The 19874-nt window shown below is 45.9% G+C and overlaps 1 protein-coding gene across 3 annotated transcripts in view; it reads left to right on the top strand.

The window, feature by feature from the left end:
• KPNA2 (karyopherin subunit alpha 2) overlaps nt 1–19874 on the top strand; it is a 557358-nt gene that overhangs the window by 381154 nt on the left and 156330 nt on the right. For all 3 annotated transcript variants that reach the window (XM_044080878.1, XM_044080877.1, XM_044080879.1), the window contains exon 8: nt 562–795. In XM_044080878.1, coding sequence (XP_043936813.1) covers nt 562–795 — 234 coding nt within the window. The remainder of the gene's footprint in view (nt 1–561; nt 796–19874) is intronic.

Consider the following 19874-nt stretch of genomic DNA (forward strand, 5'->3'; position numbering starts at 1 on the left):
GCATCTCTTCTTGAGCTGTCTTTAACATCTGTAAAGCTGCTTCCATTGTTTAGCCTTTTGTTTGAGCTGATACTCCATCCGTGTTGGGCTTATTTAGTCAGGTCTGTGTAGTTGTCTTATGCTTTTCTGTGGGTTACTGGAAGTAATGTCTGGAGCTTGCACTGCTTTTTGCTGAACAGTTGCAGTCTTTTTCCAGTTAGCTTTTTCACTTTTAGTAGCTGATTTTCCTTCAAGTCCTGGCATCCAGGCAGTGCACTTAAAGTTTAATGAATAGACTGAAGGCTGAATGGGCAGAAATGTATGCAGAAACAATTTGCAGAGTTTCTCACTGGGGCAGTTAAAATTGAGCTCTTACTCAATGTGCAGCCATCTTTGAAGCTCTCCGAAACTGGCAGTTGGCCTTTCTGTTTTCAGTGGCAGAGCTAAAGTTGAGCTATTGATCAGTGCCGCCATCTTGGAAGTTGTGTACAGTTATGGTAAGTGTGCTAGTTTTGCTGTGTTCAACTTTTGAATCTGAGTACTTAATGCTATCAACTAATGTTGGTTCACTTTTTTTTGCAGACTCCATCCTTGAGGGCAATTGGTAACATCGTAACTGGTACTGATGAACAAACTCAAGTAGTTCTAGAAGCTGGTGCCTTGTCTGCTTTTCCATCTTTGCTAAGTCATCACAAAAACAATATCCAGAAGGAGGCTGCATGGACTATATCAAACGTTACTGCTGGCAGGGAGACGCAAATTCAGCAGGTCATAGACCATGGAATAGTCCCATATCTAATAGAAATTCTTAGAAAGGTAGGTGAGCTGTTTGTCTCCATCCATGCTTCTAAACTGTTAAGATGGTTGTAAGCCATGTTAACATCAGTTGTAGAATTGTATCAAAGTGGCTTGTAAATTTTTCTGGAAGGGTAACTTTCAAAATGCATTTTGAGTTTTAGTAATCTTTGGGGAGGGTGGAACTTGTGATTTGACAGTTAAGTGGGGCATTCATTCCATAACTGTTAGGCTTCCTTAAATACCAAAATTTGTTCCCACAAGCATATTTCAGTGATCCTTTTGCCATGAAATTAGTGTAATCCACTGAGTCTTGCTAAAGATCCAGAACTTGAGTACATGATCTGATGTAAATTTTGCGTTCTGTCCCAAATGTAGGGATTCAGATCCCATCACTTACGATTCATCTATTGCAAAAGCTTGTGGCAACCAGAACTATTGAGCTACTCCCTTACCCACAATGCACCGATCCCAGGTACCCCTGATCTCATTTGCTGTTTCAGCGAAAGATGGTGTTAAAGCAACCTCTAGTGCCTCTTGAATATGAAGTTAAAATCTCATTGTTTCTCCCTTTCTCAGACTTAACTGTTTCTCAGACTTACCCTATTTAAAGCCTTCTCTGCCCCTCTATACTATAGTTTGTACTTTCTCCTTTACAGCAGTTATCCTTGTACCTTTTTGGCCTTGACGTATTTGGTTCCCTTTCCTTTTGCCTCATTTAATCCACCAACCATAGAGTCTGGATCAATCTCATCTGAGGAATCATTCTTCCAGACATTCAACCTCATGCTGGTTGCCTAGCTTCTCCAATTCCATTAATAGCCAGACAACTATGCTGTTCTCTCCAGTCCATCGGATACTTTTATCTTCACACCAACGTCATGCAAATTCTACTGCAGTAAATTGAGATTTGCTACTGTGCCCACATCTCCTTTCTCGGCCCCTTTGCATAGTATCCTTGAGTTCTTAGCCATACTTTTTAAAGATTGTGCTAGCTCCTCCACAGTGCATGTCCAGTTGCAGCAAACTTTTCGCACAGGATTTGAAGGTGTTTTTTTGCCTCCCATAGACTGCAGAACCTTTTTACGAGGTACTCTAAAGCCTCCTTTTAGAGACCCTACTTCTCCTATGGGATCTTACTCTGGTTCTGCATCAACTTTAACCCCCTTTTGATCCAGCAGCTAAGTGTGTCAAAGTATCTCTTTGAAAACCATTTTTTCTAGTAGCAATTACTTTTGCCAGAAGAATTTCAGAGATTCATGCGTTTTCATCGAACCCACCTTATTTAATCTTTCAAAAGACTCACTTTAAGAAATAATGCTTTTCTCCCTACCTAAAGTGGTTTCAGAGATTATCAATTTTGCTATTCTTCCCCAGTTTAACTAACTAAAATTCCTTTGTCAACAGAGGCAGCTCATTCTTCAGTGCAAGTCAAAATGACAAGATACCACCAGTGTTGACACAAGTTAAAATCCTGGAGGAGTGCTTTCAGCCTTTTTAAGGACTTCAGATCATATGCAACAGGTAGTCAGTTCCTTTTTGAAAACATAAACAGCCAAATGTTTGCAGCCTCTGCTCACACAGTATGAGCTTCAAAGGGATTATACAATTCAATCCCAGGGGTTGGTCAGCTATCCACCTCTGTTTGGTTTACCATATCTTCACCTCTCAAGTTATCCAGTATTAATTACAATGCCATGAAATGCATCTTGGATTTGATACTGAGTGCATTAATTTCTTATGTTACTCAAGACAATGTTGCTTAAAGCATCAAATTTCTTGCCAACAACCCTGACAGCAAGTATAGCTGGCTAAGTATATCAAGTTATTCCTGTTGCAGTCAACATAATTCAACTTATAGCTCCAATTTGTGATGGGATAAATGAATTATTGCTGTTTAAGTACAAGTCTTGCATTTCCTGCATGGGAAAGTGCTCCTTCCTGACACTTATGGATGTTCATTGTGTTATACTGCTGCAGTTATCACACTTGGGTTATCCCACCATCAGGTGGTCTCGCAGTCTGCCGAATTCCCAAGTCTTGGTCTGGCATTGGTTGACGTCGCTTCTTCCCTGATGTCAGTGCGACAGGGGGATAAGAGGCAGCAGATGCCATTTTCTTCAGTCTTTCTTGCCGCGTGGTGCCCGAAGCAGAAGCAGTTCCGAAGTGCCAGTCGGCTAGCTCCTGAGATTTTTGAATCTAATTTCAGCCCGAAGTCTTCTCTAAAGCCAAGTACCCCATTGGGGAAACTTTTCTTGCCTCAGACCGATGTCAAAGTTAATAATTGCATTTCTTGTGGGAAGCAAATACCTCAAGGATTTTCATTGTTATTGTATTCATTGCCTAGGCCCAGACCACGACTTCTCTGGTTGTCGGTTTTGTGCTAGGTTCAACAAACATACAATCAAGCGTCAGGCAGATTTCGCCCGACATTATTTTGGCAGAAAATTTAACTAGCATGTCGTCGGAGCAACCGACATCAGCAATGATTAAAAAAACACAAGGATAAAGACAGGCAGGCAACCAAGGCCAAGAGCAGATACCGAGGCCTCGGCAAGGCCTGCCAACAGTTCTCCGGTTTTCAGCGAGGTGCCTACGCAGCCCCTGACTACTGCTGAGTTAGAAATTCTGACTGCCTCCCAGACCGAATCTGCTGGGCCTCTGGAGCTGGTTCCTTCTCACCCCTCTGACGCCAACCCTGACTGTGATCCGGGGATTTTGGACAGGCCTTCGTTCTCTGAAGGTGTCTTCAAACCGGCAACCATCTCCATTAAGTCTTATGCTAAACTTAAAGCCCCCTTAAAAGTTAGGAAACCGGGTCCAGACACCCCCACAGGCCCCTATGCCTAAAAAACAGATGCTTACAATGGTTGATGATTTAATTACCCTTATCAGGGGTTCACAACCCCTCCTGACAAAAGGCCTAGACTGGAGGAAGATTATCCTTCCTGTGACCAAGCATCCATTTCCTCTGCTAACTCTGAGGACCAGGATTATTCCTTCCCTCCTTATGAAGACTCTGATGCTGAGTCCATTCCCTCTGTCCCCCCCCCTGAAGACTACTCTTTTGGGGAAACTTTACACACCATGAGGGAACACTTCCACTGGGAAGGCCAAGATTACTCTGACTAAGAAAAGACTCCATGAGTTTCTTCTCCCACAGCATAGACCCATTGCAATTCCTCCAGTTTTAGGGTCCCAAAGGGGTTAAGCCCTCTACTAAGAATCCACTCCTTTCCGAAAGGGATTCCAGAGCATTAGAAAGATGGAAGAAAATGTATACATCTGCCACTTTGGCCATGAGGGCCTTAAACTGCCAATTCCACATGCTAAAATACCAGCAGTACTTGATTACACAGTTAAAGCAGAAAATGATCCCTCAGACCAACCAGATTTCAAAGATGCAGGTTTTGCTTCATGCAGCAGAACAGGTGGGAAAGCATACCTTAGTGTGGTTTTGATTCATTGGTAGCCTCATGTAGAGCAGCTGTCACAGGATCTGTAATACGTAGACATGCTTGGCTAAAAGAGCAAGCCTTACTAGAACATGTCAAAGCAAAGTTATTGGATGCTCCATTGCAGAAAGATGTTTGGTGTCAAAGCAGAGGAAGTTTTAAAGAAAATGGAAGAAAAGGCAAAATCTATGCAGACAGTTAAAGATTTTTTACAGGTACAACCTCCTCATTTCAGCAGAAACTGGCCATCAAAAAACTGGTCCTTTCCTGCATCACATACCCCAAAGGGGTAGGTACAGACGCCCAAGCGGCAGAGGCCAGCCACAAGGTTCTTTCAGGCCTAGACAATGGCATACAATAACTCAGAGGTGGAGACGAAAGATCTCAACCCTTCAGGAAACACTGACTTCCCTCTTCACCTGCCAAGCAAAATTGCCCTGGCAGCACCTTTGGGAGGAAAACTGGCTCTATTTCCACAAAATTGGCGCATCATAAAGGACAAATGGGTTCTGGATATTACCCGAGGCTACAGATTTCATTTTCACACTTTACCACGGATGAGAGGCATGCCAAATCTGCCTCCAAACCAATGGGCAGAGGCACAAACGCAAATTTCAGCTCTCATGGATATGAAAGCAATTCAAAAGGTACCCACAAAGGAGCAAGGTCAAGGTTTTTACTCAAGACTATTTCTAGTACCAAGAAAGGACAAAGCCTGGAGACCCATTTTAAACCTCTCAATTCTAAACGCATACTTGGAGGTACCCAAATTCAAAATGCTCACACTACAGCAGCTTCTTCCCATGCTGGGCAAGGAGTCTTGGCTGGTAACGTTGGACCTCAGAGGCATAACTGCATGTCCCTATCAGACAAGATTGCAGAAGATACCTCAGATTTTTGGCGGGTACAACACATCAATTCTCTGCATTGCCCTTTGGCTTATCTACTCGCCCAGAGTATTTACGAAATGCCTGGCATCAGTAATTGCATACTGCAGACAACGAGGAATACAAATTTATCCATATCTGGACGACTGCCTTATCCAACCGGACAGCAAGGCCATTCTATTACAGCATCTGGCATTTGTAACAAAGCTGCTAAGTTGCCTAGGGTACACAGTAAAAGTCAAAGCTAATACCCTCAAGACGTAATATTCCTGGGTGCCAGCTTAAAATACAACTGCCCAGATGGCTTTTCTCACGCCAGACAAACTGACTCAATACTTCCAAAAGATGGCAACTTTTACCCAGCTCACTGGAAGGAAAATCCTGCAGGCATTGGGGTTCATGGCATCCTGCATTCAATTAATTCCACATGGAAAGCTGCATATGAGGAAATACAATGGTACCTGAAAAGTGTATGGACTCAACACAGACACAGCCTCGAAACAAGTATACCTCTCATTCCCTGCCTTCAAAAAGAGTTCCTATGGTGGGCTCAAGCATGTCAAACAAGGGTCTTCCTTTTGTCTTATCTCCAGCAAACCAAACTAGGACAACAGATTCTTCAGACTGCCTGGGGAGCACACATGGCAGGACGGTGCATACAGGGTAAATGGTCTGCAAAACAAATGCATCTGCACGTCAACCAAAAGGAGATGCTAGCTGTGCAAAATGCACGGACAGCCTTCAAGGACCTCTTGCATCCAGGACGATTAAGGACAGAACACCAGTTATGTGGTACATAAACAGAGAGGAACACCTACCCTTTATGCAGACAGGCAATGACCTTGTGGAACACAGCATTGACTTACCAAGTACAACTGCAAGCACAGTTCCTGCCAGGAAAGGAAAACATATTGGCAGATGAATTAAGCAGAAATTTGGCAGATCCTCACGAGTGGAGACTACACCCACAAGTATTTTCAATGATAACTCAAAGGTTGGGCCGGCCAGACAGATCTATTTGTCTCCCCAACAATTGCCAATTACAAAAATTTTGCACAAGGACTTACCATTCCCTAGCCTGGAAAGTGGATGCCCTATCATTCAGTTGGACAGCATTGACAGTCTATGCCTTCCCACCACTACCTCTCTTGACCAAGGTATTACTGAAAGTCAGGTCAGAGACCACAAATGATCCTCATTGCTCCGGACTGACCACATCAGCACTGGTACCCACTACTTAAGACCTTGACTCACAGCCCTCCATGGATCTTACCTCAATTCCCACTTCTGTTGACTCAGCAAAACTCAGATCCTTCACAGTCAGCTCAGGACTTTAAATTTAGCTGCATGGAGAATACCTTGAATTATCAATCAACACTTCTCTCAAAGGACGTCCTGAATGTCATTTTGGAGGCCAGGAGGCCCAGCACCAGAAAAACTTACTCAGACAAATGGAAAAGATTTTGTGCATGGAACCAGGCTAAAGGCCAAAATCCTAGGATACCAAACATTCCTCAAATACTACAATACTTAACTGAGATGCTACACAAAGGCCTTTCTCTCCATTAAGATCCATGCTTCAGCCATTTCAGCTCAGTATAATACGGATCCTCCCATATTCTCACACCCTTTACTAAGGCAGTTTCTCAGAGGGGCTAAGAATGAGACCCCCCAGAAAACCCCCAACGCCAGCTTGGGACCTCAACTTTGTTTTAGAAAAATTAACACTGCCTCCTTTCGAACCAGCCTTCTCAGCAGAACTAAAATACTGGTCAGGGAAAACAGCTCTGTTGCTGGCCATCACCTTAGCACGTAGGGTCTCAGAACTACAGGCACTTATGGCAGTGGAACCTTTCATCATTTTCAATCAGGACAGTGAATCTTTATGAACTAACCCTACTTTTATGCCAAAGGTAGTATCTAGTGTGGCTTTGAATCTGACTATTAATTTGCCCACCTTTTATCCAAACCCCCCAGAATAAAGGAGACTCCTTCACTCTTTGGACATTCACAGACAGCTACGTTACTATTTGGATAAGACAAAGACCATCAGAAAAACTGACCAACTCTTTGTATCCTATGCTGCAGGTTCACAAGGAAAGGCGGTTTCAAAACAGACCATCTCCAAATGGATAGCACATTGTATCCGCTTTTGCTACTCGCACCATAGGAAAGCAGTGCCTGTTAATATTGGGTCCCATTCTACCAGGGTTACAGCAACCTCAGAAGCTTTTCTCAGGGGGGTTCCAACCAAGGACATTCTGGAGGCAGCTACTTGGAGTTCAGTGCACACCTTTACCAAGCACTACCACCTTCCATTATACTCAACCAGAGTTGGTTTTGCCACTACAGTTCTGCAGGGCATCCTAGCTTCACCTAACTCTGTTTAGTACCAGCCACCCATCCATAGCTTTGGGATTCAACCCAAGTGTGATTGCAACAGTATAACACGAACCTAGTACAGTTTTGGACCTACCATAAATGTAGATGTTGGTGTATATACTACAGTCCAGGTTACCCTCCCACCATCCCCTCTACATACCAGGGTGTTATAACGCCATGTACATCAATCTGTTGGATGCATTTCTATATGGTGCATTTAACAGCTAGTACTATTTATCTACTAAGGTATTTTTGCATAGTTTTGTATTGCCTTCCTAGTTGGGGGCACCTGACATCTGGGGCAAGAAACTGAGGAAAATGTCTTCTGCTGCCTCTTATCCCCCTGTTGCACTGTCGGTGAAGAAGCGACTACAACCGATGCCGGACCACGACTTTGGAATTCTGCCGACTGCGGGATAACCCAAGTGTGATGACTGCAGCAGTATATACACTCTAACATCTGCATTTATTGTAGGTACAAAACTGTACTTTTTGAAGATGCCCATTGTTATAGCAATTAACTTCAAGTTTTTATCTTTAAAAACGGAAGTGTGTAGTCTCCTACTTCAAATCTTCTATATTCAAGAGTGGGCATTGTTTTCTATACTTTCTGATTACTTGTATACAAGGAGTGTCCAGTGATGTGAAGTTAAATCTTGACATTCTTTCATCACTGTGTTAGAAGCTGATCCTCTGCTCACATGTCCGACTAGCAAGCTCAAAGTTCTCCAGTAGCTCAAGACCCAACCCTTTATCCCACAATGCACTGCTGGAATTACCCCCGATCTAGTTTGCTGCGGCACTGATCTCTTGGTTTCCAGCGTTGCTAGAGACTATTATTGGGAGTTTTCAACTTTCAGCAAGTTTTATGTTTCAATTTTTATATACGTTTAATTACTATATCATACTAAATATTACTAGCTAGTAAATAATTTTCTGTGTTCATACCTCTCCTCAGTAAAATCTTTCTTTGCCTTCAGCCCTTTGGCCTTAGGATCTCTTCTTATAGTTAGTGTTCCCTTTTGGGATTCTTGTTGGATTACTTGATCCTATTTATCCTGATCTAGTTACTAGTTGCCCCTTTTGGGATGTGTATTGTTAGATTTCTTCTTAAATGCTCCTAGTTAATGTTCAATTTTATTGGATATTGTAAAATGTCTGAAGAGAAGGAAAAACATTCAGACTGGACAGAAAATGTCTCACAGATGCCTATGTGAAGTGTGTACTGTTTGGGTGAGGTGCACCTGCAAAAATCCTGCAGTATCTCGCTCCTTTTTTCACCAGACTGCTTGCAGAAAGGAAGAGTAAGTTAGTTGATAGGGGTATTATCCAGCACCCTTTCTCAGAGGCATTTTCTGACCAGGATGGGACCAGCAAATTGTCCAAATCTTCCTCTGAATCCAGGATTAAAAAGGGGAAAAGTGTGGTGACTTCGGCTCCACTGCCTTCGGAGCAGACTGTTTTTGGAACTGGGACACTGCTCTGGAACCGGTTGCCGAAAAACCTCCATCGATACTGCTCCATTCAGTTCCATCTGTTCACTCTTGCAGGTCTTCTGTCAGCCTTTCTGATCTGGACTGGCTGGTTCAGAAGCTCTTAAAGGCACCAGGCTTAACTAAATTGCTGTCTGCTCAGACCCAATCAGAGCCGAAGAGCACTACTCTTGAATAGTCTGCTCCTCTGAGCCATACCTGACCTTCAGAGCCAGAGGAGGCAGACCTGATTGTAGATCCCTTGGAGCAGACACTTGCTCCAGTGTCTGCTCCATCTGCTCAGATGTTCTCTGCACTGTCTGTGGACTCTTTGTGCTGACCCTCTCCAGTCTGGTTTTGCAATCGCACCAACTTGTCGGTGCCGACTTCCTCTCAGGCTCTCTGCTCAGGTGAGCTCAGAGCCCACGGCTTTTGTGCAGGAGGTTGCGGCTCCGACTCCTCATTGGTGCTGGTGCATTCGAAGCAGAGTGTGTTGTCTCCCAAGACTTCTTCTCAAGGTCTGGCCTCTTCCCCTAAAGTGCCTGTCAGTTTGTTTCCTCAAGTTATCCCAAGCGTAGAGACCCTCTGCCTCAGGTAGCCCCCAGGGTGCTCCCTGCTCTTAGACCTCTCCAGAGCCTCCCCCTGAAGAGGTTCCTAGGAAGAGGGTATGCAAGAGCCATTTGGACTCCCCACAGGAGTCTGACTTGGATGAATCAGAAGGGTCCCCTAGTTTCCCCCTCTGAGGATATCTCCTTTGCACAGATTCTTGAAATTCTTAGAGGGGTGATTGATGGTCCAAGAGCCCTACTGAGGACGAGTCGGATCTCCTGAAGGTGTTCGGGTCTCAACTTTTCACCTTTTGGGTATCTCCACCCTATGATCTAATGGATCTGGTCTCGTAGGGAGTCACTAGAATCTGTGGAACCTGTTCATTTCTGCCCTTGTGCAAGTCCTTGACCAAGGGAGTTCTGTCTATGCCATGGTGGCGGCAGCCACCAAAAAGCAAATGTCTTGAGACTTCCTGGTCTATCCATCCTCCTAACAATCTAGGATCATGGATAGATATGGGAAACACATGATGTAATGGGATCCTATCTCGCCTACATTCATAACTGATGGGTTCGGAGCCGATCCATTGGCTCCGACTCTGCCAACTAGTATACTAGAATGAAGTCTGTTATTGGCTGGGCTACCCTCTATCCCAGGATGCAACACACCTGCTTCCCCAGATCTCGTTTGCCGCTTTATCAAGCTAGACGTGGTCTTGACTTGGCTGGAGCAAAGTGTATTTTCTTCTGTTTTCTGGTCTTTTGACCTGGGGTTTCCTCATAAATTCAATCAACAGCTGTTTTAACAGCTATTCTTAAGTTTGTGTAATTTTGAGTGTATTGGCATTTTTTGTATCTGTTGGTACTTCGGGCAAGGCCCGTTTAAGTTAGAGGGCCTTTGCCCTTCTTAGTGGAGTTTTTTTATTCCTTTCTCTCTGGGTAAAGCCCGTTTAAGTTGGAGGGCTTTTGCCCGTCGTTTCCTTTGTTCTTTCTCCTTGTGAGGTAAATCTTGTGTTCAGAGGGCTCGCGCCCTATTCTCGCGCTTAAAGTTTTGGTGAAGTACTGTTTTTTGTGTGGTAGTTTGTTCCACTATTCCATTAGTTGGTGAAAATGGCTAAAGAGCAGAAACCTGGTTTTAAAAAGTGCACTAAGTGCAATTATAAAATGTCTATCACGGATAGTCATGCCATTTGCGTTTATTGTTTAGGGCCAAAGCATTTGCAAGAGACATGTAGTGTGTGCCATGCCTTTTCCGCTAGGGTTCAAGAACGTAAAAATTAATCCTGAAGGGCCTTATTAAGCCCTCCTTTGAGGAAGCTTTGGCTTCATCTTCTACTACTGCTTCTAAAAAGAAAAGGTTGTTGGCTCCGACTGCTAAGAAGCATAAATCGACCTCTTCTTCCTCTGCTCCACTGACTTCGGAGCAGAGGGTCGAAGGGTCTGCCTCTGCCTCTTTCCTCGGCTCCATTAGTTTCGGAGCCGCAGGTTGGAGCATCGAGAGGCGAATCACCTCCCTCTGTTCCATTGGTCTTGGAGCCGATGGAGGTGTGCAGCTCAGACTCTTCCCCCTCTGCTCCGAAAGCTCCTTCGGCGCCGATCCTTATTCATACTGTGGCGGATCCGGCGCAGATAGTGTTGGAGCCCTTTCGGAGCCGGTCCCCTACCTTGGAGCAGAGAGAGAAGTAGTCTCTGCCCCTTTCTATTTCCTGTAGATCCTCCAAATTATCGGATTTGGATAGTTATTCAGAGGCTTTTCCAGTCTCCGGTTTTCGCAAAAATGGTCTCTGCTCCAGCCCATTTGGCCCCGGAGCCAATCCCCCCTCGAAGCTTTCGATTCCTCCTCCGACTTCCTCGGAGCCATTGGAGTCGGTGATGGTGGAGCAAGGCGGAGCCGTACAGTCGGAACAGAGACCCCTTCGGAGTTTCTGTTCCGACCATTGTTCCTACCCTGTCTGGTTCGGTACCGGGACTTCCTCAGCTGGGGCCGAGGGGAACATCTTGGAGCTATGTGCCTAGTCTTCCCCTCGGAGCATCGGCTGCAGGGATTCCTAGTGCCGTCGTGGTCTCTCGGCCAGTGACCTCCATGGAGTCTGGAGGTCCTGCCTTTGAGGCCATGAGGAGCGCGCTGGCCATGTCCTTGCCGGCTCAGCAGGTTTCCATCTCACCGTCCCTAGACCTGGAGACTGGTGCTTCTGGCGTACTGCAGTCCCATGACAGCGGGGTCCCAGGGCCTGAGGATACCCCCGTGGGGGTTCCCTTCCGGGGGTCCGTCCAAAACCGCTTCGGATGAGCCTCCACGGAAGAAATTGTGCAAGAGGAAGCACGTGGACTCCCAAGATGAGTCTATCACATCTGACACTGACCTCGATGCGGAGGGGTCCCCAAAATAATCTTCGGATGATGTCTTTCTCTGATATTCTTGAGATTCTGAGACAGAGGAGATTGGCAGGCCAAAACCCCTTCCGCTGAGGAGTCAGTCTTTCTCAAGGCCTTTGGGGCCCAGCCCACCGCCTCCTGGGTGTCTCCGCCCTTCGATGAGTTACTTGATTTAATTTTTCGAAGGGCTTGGGCACCCTGACTGTGGAACCGGTGCCTGCAAGACCCAACAAATTCCTTTCAGCCCCCCTCAAAAGGAATTAACGAAAGGAGTTCCTGTAGATGTGATGGTGGTGGCATCTGCCACACAGCAGGACGTGGCAGAGGCTTCAACGTCTATCCACCCTCCTAATAAGGATTCCAGGAGCATGGATAGGTAATGGAAGCGTACCCTTTCTTCAGCGGCCTTTACCTTACGGTCGCTGAATTACCTGTCAAAAGGGACCTCCTTAAAGAGCTAGGTGAGTCCCTCGCAGGTAATCTACCTGAGGCGATAGCCCACACTGTTGGCGCCCAGATGACTACCTTATCCATTGTGAACTCGTCCATGAGGCTAATCTCTTATGCGGCCGAGGGGGCGAGTAGAGCAGCGGGAACAGGCGTGACCCTTAGGAGACACGCCTGGTTACGCTTGTGTTCCTTAGCGGAGGCCTTCAAGTCTTCCTTCGCAGACGCCCCTTTTGATGGGTCCTCTTTGTTTGGACCAAAGGTGAAGGACACACTGACTCGGTGCGAGCAGGAGGGCAAGACCTTGACTGCCGTTGGGGCCAGTTTTTCCACTCCCTCTAGGCCTTACCCCAAGGCCCAGAGAGGAGGGAAAATGTGGTTCAGGAAAACTCTGAGGTCTTTCCCTACTCCACCCAGTGATCCCCCCTCGAGGTGGGGGGGGGGATTCGTGAAGACTCCGTCCCAGAGGCGGCAAGAGTCCCACAACTCTGGAGACAGATTCCTTTCGTGGTTCCTCCTACGCTCACCGTCCCTGAGTTGGTGCCCGACCTGTGCAGCTCCGGAGCCAGTCGGGGGTCGTTTTGCGGAACACCCACAGGCTTGGGAAGCTATTACCAGCGACCAGTGGGTGCTCCAGATTATTACTGGAGGCTATCTCATTCCCTTCCCTTCAGGGAAATCCCGGACGTGCCACCCAGTCAGCGGGATCAAGCAGCAATAGAGGTTTCAAAGCTGCTAGAAAAAGGAGTCATCCAGCCTGTTCCCGCCGATCGGATCAGGAACTTACTCAAGACTATTTTTGGTGCCAAAAAAGACAGGGGACTTCAGGCCCATTTTGGACCTCAGTTCATTGAATCGCTTTGTGAAAGTCCAAATTCCGAATGGTCACTCTTCAGTCCATTCTCCCACTATTGGAGAAGGATGTCTGGATGTGCTCCATAGATCTCAAGGACGCTTACTATCGCATTCTGATAAGTCAAGAGTCCAGGAGTCGTTTACGCTTCTGCCTGGGAGACAGTCAGTCATTTCCAGTTTCGAGCACTGCCCTTTGGTCTCACCACAGCCCCCAGGGTGTTCACCCAAGTGTCTGGCAGTGGTGACTGCTCACCTGAGAAGTCTAGGATTCAAAGTGTTTCCATATCTAGACGACTGGCTCCTTACTGCCACCTCCAAGCATCTACTAATTCAGTCGCTCATGGCTAGTCAGCTTGGGCAGTTTCCTAGGAATCGCTTTCAAATGGGAAAAATCTGTGCTACAGCCATCTCAGCGTATTACCTTTATAGGCGCAGAGTTAGACACAAGAAGGATGTGCGCCTTCTTACCGGCAGAAAGGATTCAGGTTTTGCAGAATCAAGTTCGATCCTGCCTCCCCCTATCAAGAGCTCCGGCCAATCTGATTCTGCAGGTATTGGGGTCGATGGCATCAACTATTCTCCTAGTCCCCTTAGCCAGACTGCACATGCGAGTGCTGCAATGGCTACTTTCGGTTCAATGGTCCTATCAGGAACTTCCCTTGAACCACTTGGTTATGATTACGGAAAGTTGCCGTTGATCTGCGTTGGTGGCTCCTCCGATCCAGTCTCGACCAGGGGCGACCTTTTATCCTTCATTCCCCTGTTGCCACTGTGACCACGGACGCCTCCCAGGTAGGGTGGGGGGGGGTCATTCTGGACAGGTCTGTCCAAGGCACATGGCAACCCCAGGAAGCGCATTTACACATCAATATCCTGGAAATGAGAGCGGTGCTACTGGTACTACAAGCTCTCCATCACGCTCTCCCGCAAGGTCTGATTGCTATCCTATCCGACAACATGTTGGTAGTTTGGTATATAAACAAGCAAGGCGGGACCAGGTCGTACCCACTGTGCAGAGAAGCCATGAGACTTTGGCACTGGGCGGTAGCTACCAACCGCTTCCTAATGGTAACGCACATCCCAGGGAAATCCAAATGTGATTGCGGACAGACTAAGCAGAACTATCCTGTTACCCCACGAGTGGTCCCTCAACCAAAGAGTGGCTGCGAAAATCTTCACCAAATGGGGTCTCCCTTGCTGCGATTTGTTTGCCTGCCCCCACAATGCGAAGTGCAGAGTTCTTCACTCTGACTCTTTCTCAGGGACAGATTCCCAGGGACGCTCTAACCCACATTTGGCCCCCCGGTCTCCTTTATGCCTTCCCTCCGGTTCCCCTCCTGCCGAGGGTGATGCAGAAGGCAATTTACCTGGAGAGCGACATGATTTTGATTGCCCCGCACTGGCCTAGTCAGGTTTGGTTCCCCTTCCTTCGGAGGTATGCGGTGGAAGGTCCATGGTTTCTGGACCCGGTGCCAGACCTGTTGACTCATCAGTCAGGACAGTCTCACCCATCTCTCAGGTCCTTGAGGTTGGCTGCTTGGTTACTCCACTTCCATCCTTAGTCAGGGACAGTTCCTCTCTCCGGAGGTTATCCACATTTTGTCCTCTTCTCACAAACCTTCCACTATCAAACTGTATTCCAGCAAATGGAAGAGGTTTGCCCTTTGGGCACAGCGAGGTGTAGACCCTCTTACTGCCCCAGTACCGGAGGTCTTAAATTTCCTGGCCTCTCTTTCAGTTGGGCTCTTCAGTTTCCACGATTTAAGGTTCAGCTAGCGGCCATCTCTAATTTTCATGTTTCTTTTGAACCTTCATTAATGGCAAACAAGCTTTGCAAGTCTCTCCTTAAAGGAGCGTGGCTCCTTAGGCCCCAGATATCTCATCCTGTGCCCCCTTGGGACCTAAATATGGTCCTGGTTGCCTTAACTGCCCGCCCCTTTGAACCAGCAGCTACCTGTGATATGAAATTCCTGTCTTGGAAGACCGCTTTTTTAGTGGCCATAACTTCGGCCAAGTGGGTTTCAGAGCTCCAGGCTCTTTGTTCTAATTCTCCTTATTTGATTTTTCACAAAGATAGTGTCCCTTAAATTAAATCCCTCTTTTTTTACCAAAGGTAGCATCTTCTTTCTGCATTCAACGGTCCCTAGAGCTCCCTGTATTTTTTCCCAAATTCTCCAATAACGCAGAATATATCTTTCATCAGTTGGATGTCCATAGACAACTGCGTTTTTATTTGAACAGGACTACTCAGACGCGGAAGTCAAATCAACTGTGTCCTTTGCAAAAAAACAGGTTGGGTCAACCAGTGGCTAAAACCTCCATAGCCAAATGGATTAAAGATCGCATCTGTTTCATTTATTCACAGGCTGACAAAGAGCTTCCCTTTCCAGTCAGGGCTCATTCTACCAGGGCAATGGCTACTTCTGTAGCATTCCACTCCAAATTATCAATAGATGATATTTGTGCTGCGGCTACCTGGACTTCTCCGCACACTTTCATTTCTCATTACAAAATAGATGTGGCTTCTCGAGGCAGGGCTTCCTTTGGTTCCACAGTTCTCAGGAGTGTTTTCCAATGACACACCCGGGATTTAGGTGCTAGGGACGCTGTCCCATCAGTTATGAATGTAGGCGAGATAGGATCCCATTACATCTTTTAGTTATGTACTTACCATAACTTCGGATGTATGGGATCCATCTCTCCTACATTCATTCGTACCCACCCTCCTTTCCCCCTTCCATTCGGATTTAGAGGAAATGTTGGTCCATTTGGAGATCTTCTCTTGAACTTTAGTTGGTTGGAGTAACTGGTATTTTTTCTGTGTTTGCTTGTAAGTATGAAAGCGAACAAACAAGATCTGGGGAAGCAGGTGTGGTGCATCCTGGGATAGAGGGTAGCCCAGCCAATAAGAGACTTCGTTCTAGTATACTAGTTGGCAGAGTCTGAGCCGATGGATCGGCTCCAAACCCATCAGTTATGAATGTAGGCGAGATGGATCCCATACATCCGAAGTTATGGCAAGTACATAACTAAAAGTTCAGTTCCATAACTTTCTCACTCGTATCTCTGAACTACTTGGCACATTTTACCAGACTGCAGAGATTTCCTTAAGGAGTTGGGAGATTCTCTTCAGGGTGCTGTAGCTACGAGTGTATCTGACAAGATTGCCACTCTGCTCTCTACCCTCAATTAGTCAACTTGTCCATGTGTCTCGTATCTTACACAGCTGATGGTTTGAGTAGAGCTGCAGGTACAGGAATTGCTCTTCGTAGGCATGCCTGGATGCAACTGTTCCTTTGCTGAACCCTTCAAGTGTTCCTTTGCTAATACCCCATTTGATGCCTTATCTTTGGGCCAAAGGTGAAGGAGACTTTGAACAGGTGTGAGCAAGAAGGAAAGACTCTGCTGTTGGAGTCCATTTTTCCACCCCCACTCGACCCTTTCAAAGATGGCCAGACCATCCAGATATCGCCTGCGTTTCCGGCTGGGAGCCAATCAGTTCCGAGCTCTGCCCTTTGGTCTCACTATAGCCGCCCCCCCGAGTGTTCAAGTGCATGGCAGTAGTCATGGCTCACCTGAGGCGTCTAGAATTCCAGGTGTTTCTGTATTTGGACGATTGGCTCCTTACCTCCACCACCAGGCATCTTCAAGCGAGAGAGGTTACTCGACACACTTTTGGTTAGGTGTTAATCATCTTCGAAAAGTCTGCCTTGTTGCCATCGCAGCATATTTTTATATAGGGACAGAACTGGACAGGTCAACCACCACTCTTAGTTTTTCACCAGAAAATTTGTATTCGCAAACACATGTCCCTGATATCAAAACAGAGCACCAGCTGCAGAGGTTTTGAAAGTTCTAGGATTGGCAGCTATTTTAGTAATCCCATTAGCAAGGATGCAGGAGAATCCTTCAATGGCTTCTATTCACACAATGGTCTTGCCAAGAACTTCCAAGGAGTCGCATGATCATAACAAATTCCTGCAAGAAGGCTCTTCAGTGGTGCTTTACATCTCATGTCACAATAGGGCGTTCCTTCATGCTCCCCCTCCAGTTGCCAGTGTGACCACTGATGCTTCCCTGATTGGGGGGGACTTTCAGGGAAAGACTGCCCAAGGCACATGGACAGATTAAGAATCACATCTGCATATCCATGTCCTGGAGGTGAGAGCAGTACTTCTAGCATTGCAATACTTTCAGGACTCTTCCTCTAGGGACAATTGCAATAGACAGACCAGTCAGTGGTCTGGTACTTGAACAAGCAAGGCGGGACCAAGTCTTATCCCCTTTGCTGAGAAGCCCTCAGAGTATGGCAGTAGGTAGCGTCATCCCAGTGCTTTGTTAGCAAACCACATGCTGGGCAAATCCAACGTCATAGCAGACTGAGCAGGGCTGTGGACAGGATCTTCTGCAAATGGGGCCAGCCTTCCTGTGACCTGTTCGCCAGTCATAACAAATGCAGAAGCTATTTTGCCCAGATTCCCACACTGGGTCACTCCCCAAGGGATGCTCTTGTCCATGATTGGCCCCTGGGTCTCCTACACATTTCCACCAATTCCCCTGATACCCAAATTCTTACAGAAAGCAAAGTCGCTGGGATGGACCATCATCCTTATAGCCAGTTATTGGCCTCGGCATATTTAGTTTAAGTTTCTTTGCCATCACATTCTGGAAGAACCATGGATCCTGGACCAAATTCTGGATTTGTTGACCCATCCGTCAGGGGATCTTTATCCATCCTTGCAGACACTGAAGCCAACTGCTTGGCTGCTCCAATTCCCTGCATAGCCAGGCTTTATAATCTTTCCCATGACACCAGTTAAATTTTGTCTTCCATAAGCCTTCCACTAAAAAATTGCATTGTAAGTGGAAGAGATTTTCCATTTGGGCTGCTTCCCACAGCATTGACCCTTACCAAGTGCCCTTGTCTTCTATTTTACAATTCTTGACAAATCTTCAAAGGAGCAGCAGCTGCTATGGTGCAAGTGCAATTGCTTCCATGTCTAATTTCCATCTAGGAATCTATGGTTTAAATATTATGGCTCATTGTCTAAGGCTTTTCTAAAAGGTTCTTTTCATATGAGGCCTCCAGTGAAGGATCTTACTCTCCCTGGAATTTGAATTTTGTTCTCATCATTCCTTTTGAGCCTGCATTATTTTGTGAACTAAAATTTCTATCTTGGAAAACTATCTTGGTAGCCATCAGTTCAGCCCGCAGAGTCAGAGCTCCAAGCCCCCATATATGATCTTCCATGCTGATAGAGTATCGGGACAAATCCATCCTTTTTGCTTAAAGTATGTTCTGAGATTAACATTAAGGACAAAAACGGGCAACTCTGACTATTAATCACACCAACAAATTGGAATACATGTTGCACAAACTCTGTTCATAGACCACTTGGATTTTATTTAGACAGAACAAAATACATTAGGAAATCAGATCAGCTTTGTCCATTTCTGAGGTCGGGAAAGGTAAACCAGTTGTCAAAACAACCCTGTAAGTGGCTGTCGTATTGTATAACCTACACATTCTTGTCATAACATGCCCTTGTCTAGTAAGGTGAAGGCTCATTCAACCAGAGCAGTTTCTACCTTTTCAGCCTTTCAAGCCAAAATACCTTTGGACAACATCTGTGGAGCAGCCAAATGGTCTAAACATCACACTTTTTTTTTATAACTAATTACAAAGTGGAGAAGCCCTCTTGGGATGGGCTTCATTTGGTTCTATGGTTCTAGAGTACTTTTGTGAGCCACCCAAGATCAGGGTGCTAGGGACGCTACCCATCAGTGATGAATGAACAGTGCGATTGAGTAACTTCACACAAGTTATGTACTCAACATAATATTCCATGTGTTCCATCTCACCTTCATTCTCGCATCCCTCCCTCCTTCCCCCTCCTTGCAGGCAGTTGACCTGGAGGCCCTCCTCATTCTGGTTTTTCAATCTGTCTATTTCTAGGCAGAATTATTGTACTTCTGTAAGGTACACAGCAAATGAGATCTGAGGTAATTCCAGCAGTGCATTGTGGGTAAGGGTTAGGGTCTTGAGATACTGGAGAACTTTGAGCCTGCTAGTCAGCAGTGTCTGAGCCGAGGATTGGCTCTGAACCTATCAGTGATGAACGAAGGCAAGATGGAACTTGCATGGAACGTTATGGTGAGTACATAACTTTTTCTAGCAGATGAACTGAATGAATTTACTGCCTCACAAATGGTCCCTCAGTTCAGTTGCAAGCTTTATTTTAGTCTTTAGGGTCAACCTTGCTGTGACCTCTTTGTATCCCAGTTGAACAAGTGCAGCAAGCAGTTTGCCCTGATTCCTCCACAGGGACTGTCAGTGGGGGATACTCTTCTGCAATTTCCTCGGATCTCCTTTATGCATGGGCTCTAGTTGTTGAGTAACAATATTGTATTTGTTGTATGGTTGTAAGGTGTGGTTTTCACCATTCTTTTTGTAATAACTTATATGTATGGATCTATATTGGTGTCTACCTTTTTTATTTTATTTAGTTCATGCCTTACAAGCAGTTTATAATGCTATTCCGAATTCTTATGAATATTCATTAGATAGACAGGGTTGGAATCTACCATTGGCTAATGCTGACAGGCTGTCTTTATAAAAATGCATGATGCTGTACTCAGAATATATATTTTTTACTTCACTGAAGAAGGCAAACTGCC

Source organism: Protopterus annectens, chromosome 8.part0, assembly GCF_019279795.1.
Source record: "Protopterus annectens isolate FY-2018-M chromosome 8.part0, PAN1.0, whole genome shotgun sequence".
Lineage (NCBI taxonomy): Eukaryota > Metazoa > Chordata > Ceratodontiformes > Protopteridae > Protopterus > Protopterus annectens.